This window comes from Hippopotamus amphibius, chromosome 3 (genome assembly GCF_030028045.1).
Source record: "Hippopotamus amphibius kiboko isolate mHipAmp2 chromosome 3, mHipAmp2.hap2, whole genome shotgun sequence".
In the NCBI taxonomy this organism is placed as follows: Eukaryota; Metazoa; Chordata; class Mammalia; order Artiodactyla; family Hippopotamidae; genus Hippopotamus; species Hippopotamus amphibius.
The window spans coordinates 110,206,330-110,210,941 of NC_080188.1; the positions used below are offsets into that span (position 1 = coordinate 110,206,330).

The 4,612-nt window shown below is 33.6% G+C and overlaps 1 protein-coding gene across 1 annotated transcript; it reads left to right on the top strand.

The window, feature by feature from the left end:
• The first annotated feature begins 1,894 nt into the window (after positions 1 to 1,894).
• LOC130850148 (olfactory receptor 4P4-like) lies at positions 1,895 to 2,830 on the top strand. Its single transcript, XM_057729529.1, has one exon. The coding sequence runs from the start codon at positions 1,895 to 1,897 to the stop codon at positions 2,828 to 2,830; it is 936 nt and encodes a 311-aa protein (XP_057585512.1).
• The last annotated feature ends 1,782 nt before the right edge of the window (positions 2,831 to 4,612 follow it).

Genomic DNA, 4,612 nt, shown 5'->3' on the forward strand with positions numbered 1-4,612 from the left:
CATGTTAAAAAGGGAGACTAAAATGTCTTAGGGATATATTAACACAATATGATTATGTTAATAATTTCCCTTCTTAATGTAGCCAAAGATATTAAGCCAAAATTGAAAAAGGAATTATTCTCTCAACATATTATCCAATGTGCTTTAAAGCCATGTCTGTTTAGCAGCTAAGATAATATTAAACATCACTAGCAGTACAGCTACTCAATTTCAAAAATAGTGAACTTGTTAATCTATACATATTGTTACATTCAAAGTTATGTATTATTAAAAATCTGTGTCTGTGGGACCCAGGCATGGCTGCTACATCTGATCTAGGAGTGAGGTGTACAACTACCTAGATACTACCTACTTCCTCTGGAGTGATCAGAATAGAACCGAAAAGTGTGTGCTCTCGGTAGTACATTCTGTTATTGCCTTCGTGTTGAGTCCTACCCTGATCAAAAAGAAAATAGTATATTCAAATCCATGAATAAGGCATGCAACAGAAAACAGCTGCGTAGTTCCTCACCACAAAATTTGTGGTTACATTGAGTGACATAATTTATATTGATTTTTACTATCCATAATTTATTCCAGCAGAGCACACAAGTACAGAATTCAAAGTATTTGTTCATTTCAATGAGTGTTTCTCTTTATTTGCACCATTAATTTTAATGACCATTCTTTCACACTAAATTTAAATATGAGATATGTCAGTCATTGATAAAAAAAATCTGATTTTTGCTGTATTTTCAACTATTTTTAGTCTTCTAAAAAAATGCTAGCAAGTTTGATTTCCCAGGTTCAGTATGTAGTACTCACCCCACCCCCACTCTTGTATTTCAAGGAACATTACTTACAATCTTAATCACTCAGGCAATTAGTTTTTTAATGCACTGCATTTCTTCATCATATGACTGTAGATAACTCAGGAGGGTGTTCCATACCATGCTGGGAAAGGTAGCATTATCTAAAATGCTACCTTTTCTAAAGGACACATTCACCTTTTCTAATGGACACATTTGAAAATTATAAGTAAAAAAAAAAAAAAATTCCTGCATTAAATTACATTAATAACACAGTTGTCTAAATGTTACAATGGTAGTAGAATTTATCTCTGGGAAATAGTTCAGATCTTCCTTCACTTGCAATGGGATTACATACCAATAAAAATCATCATAAACTGAAAATATAAACTGAAAATGAACTCAATACACCTAACGTACTAGACATCATAGTTTAGTGCAGCCTACCTTAAACAGGCTCAGAATGATTGTATCAGCCTGCAGTTAGGCAAAGTAATCAAATACAAAGGCTACGTTTTAATAAAGTGGTGAATATCTCATGTAACTTATTGAATACTGTACTAAAAGTGAAAAAAAGAATGTTTGTTGGGATACAGAGTGTTTGTAAGAGTATTGGTTCTTTACCTGTGTAAACTCCCGGTTGACTGGGAGCCACTGTAACTCACTGCTCCGGCCCAGCATCATGAGAAAGTATCATATTACATGTAGCTAGCCCAGGGAAATGATCAAAATTCAAAACTTAAGTATGGTTTCTACTAGATGCTTACTGTTTTCACATTTATAAATTCTAAAATCATAACTTGAACCATCATAAGTAGAGGAATGTCTGTAAGAAACAATTATATTTTCAAAACTTAATAAAAATTTATTTTTATTACTATCAATTTAACAGAAAATTTGAAAAAAATTAAATATTAAAATGAACTATGATTCCTAAGAAAAAATGTAATAATATCATCAATTTACAAATAGCTTCTGTAATTTGTTAAATTAGCTTTCATGATTTGTTAGTAGCTTTTATATGGTTGTAATCATTATGTAAAGGTTTTCATCCAGATTTATATTTTTTTTCAGATGCTCAATTATTTGTGCATAACATACAATATATGGAAAGTCAGATGAACATCTCAGAATTTATTTTCTTGGGACTTTCCTATAACCAGAACATACAAATATTTTGCTTTGTGCTCTTCTTATTTTGTTATGTTGCCATCTTGGTGGGAAACCTTCTGATCCTTGTCTCCATCCTATGCAGTGTTCTTTTTCACCAGCCAATGTACTATTTCCTCAGCCACTTATCCTCCATAGACATCTGCTATACCTCCTGTGTGACACCCAAGCTGATCGGCGACCTGCTCCTGGGAAGGAAAACCATCTCTTATGGTAACTGCATGTTACAGGTCTTTTCCTTGCACTTCTTAGGAATGATTGAAATCTGCATCCTTACAGTCATGGCCTTTGACTGTTGTGTTGCCATCTGCAAGCCTCTCCACTACATGGTTATCATGAACAGGACAAGGTGCAATCTCCTCCTCTTGGCTGCTTGGGCTGGTGGGGCTGTCCATTCCTTTTCTCAGTTCTCTATGGTAATCAATTTGCCCTTCTGTGGCCCCAATGAAATTGATCACTATTATTGTGATATTTTTCCTTTGCTGAAAGTTGCCTGTACTGATACCTACATCACTGGTATCCTGGTGGTTGCCAATTCAGGAATGGTTGCCTTGGTAACCTTTATACTCTTGTTTGGGTCTTATGTCATTGTATTATTCACCTTAAGAAATCACTCAGCTGAAGGAAGGTGCAAAGCCCTGTCTACCTGTGGATCTCACATCACTGTGGTTGTCTTATTTTTTGGGCCTTCCATCTTTGCCTACCTCAGACCCCCTACCACTTTCCCTGAGGACAAAATATTTTCTTTATTTTACACTATCATTGTTCCAATGTTCAATCCCTTAATCTACACCCTGAGAAACACAGAGATGAAAAAGGCCATGAGAAAGATTTGGTGTCAAAAGATATTTTTAGAAGAAAAACATAGTTGATTTCTCCTACCTAATATGCTAAAACTTCATGCTGGTTAAAAGTGAACTTGAAATCAGAGAGAGCTATTAGCTTTGAGATTATTGAAACCAAATTGTTCACTTTACAGATGTCACAGATGATGAGCTGAAGAATGTGAGTACTGTGACAATTTCATTGGTGACCTTGAGATTTGGTAGGGACCTTGTGGATTAAAAATATATTAGCCTAAAAGGATGGTTGCTATGTCCTATAGAGTAGGCAGTTCTGAGGCTGACTGTGAATTTTAAAAATAATTTGCATATGAAGTTTGTATATGGAGACTAGATAACTTTTTGGCATTTTGTAAAAATGAAATAGATTAAAAATGGTTTTCAGAAATTAAAATAAATGCATATTTTATTATTGACTTTATTTCCTGATTAAATATTCAACTCAATCTTATCTGTTGGCACTCTGAAATAAATTATTCAATAAAAAAGTGCACATAGATCATTTGGTTTAAAGTTTAAAGAAGAAAAGGATGGTCATATCTGTCCTCTGGGAGCTCTAGCACTCCCCTCTCCATCTCCCTTAAAGTATCAAAGGGAAGGACAAAATGATAGTTTATATTTCTGTTATAGAATTTATTACATCACATATACTGAGAACATGGAAAGACAGGATGAGAAAGCTAATAGATCCTATCCCTTTCCAGTTGAGCTCAGTTAGTTGAGTGACCATAAGACTGCATTTGGGAAGAAACCTCACATATCAGCTTGTCCTCATATGTACACATGAGAAATAAATTCAGTTTCCATCCATGTGGACAGGGTATAGGGCCAAGTGAAATTTTAAAATATGTATAATTTTCCTTTAGCATAATTCTTTTGTATACATCAATGTTTTTCTTTCCTTTTAAGGTGAGAGAAAAATAACAGTAATAAAATCACAACTACTTGTTATTAAAAAAAATGAAAAAATTGAAAAAAAATTTTTGTTTCATAAAGAGGATGTAAATAAACAGTATACCTATGAAAATTAAGAATTATAAGAAGGTGGAAAGCAGTGTAATATCAACAAGGGAGTTATTTGAAAAACATGAAGATTATTTGAAAACCTAAAATGCAATAGAATTTCAAACAAATGATTTCAACTATAATATAAAATAAAGGGGAAGGAAAGAGATAGAAACTGATATGAGAGACAATTTGTAGCAAACTGAAGTTCGGAAGAATTATGTAAATAACAAAATGGACAAGGGATATTGCTCTGGGTTAGACCCTCCCCCGCAATGTTCACAGTAGCACTATTTACAATAGCCAAGACATGGAAGCAACCGATTGTCCATCGCAGATGAGTGGATATAGAAGATGTGATATGTAAATACAATGGAATACTACTCAGCCATAAAAAGAACCAAATAATGTCATTTGCAGCAACATGGATGAACGTAGAGTTTATCATTCTAAGTGAAGTAAATCAGACAGGGAAAGAGAAATATCATATGATATCACTCATATGTGGATTATTATTTTAAAAATGATACAAATGAATCAGAAACAGACTCACAGATTTCCAAAACAAACTTACAGTTATGAAAGTGAAATGTGGTGGTGGGAGAGGGATAAACTAGGAGCTTGAGATTAACATACACACACCACTATATATAAAGTAGATAACCAACAAAGATCTATAGCCCACGGGTCTCTACTCAATATTCTGTAATAATCTATATGGGGAAAGAATATGAAAAAGAAATGAGTAAATGTATATGTGTAACTGATTCACTATGTTATACACCTGAAACTACACAACATTGTAAA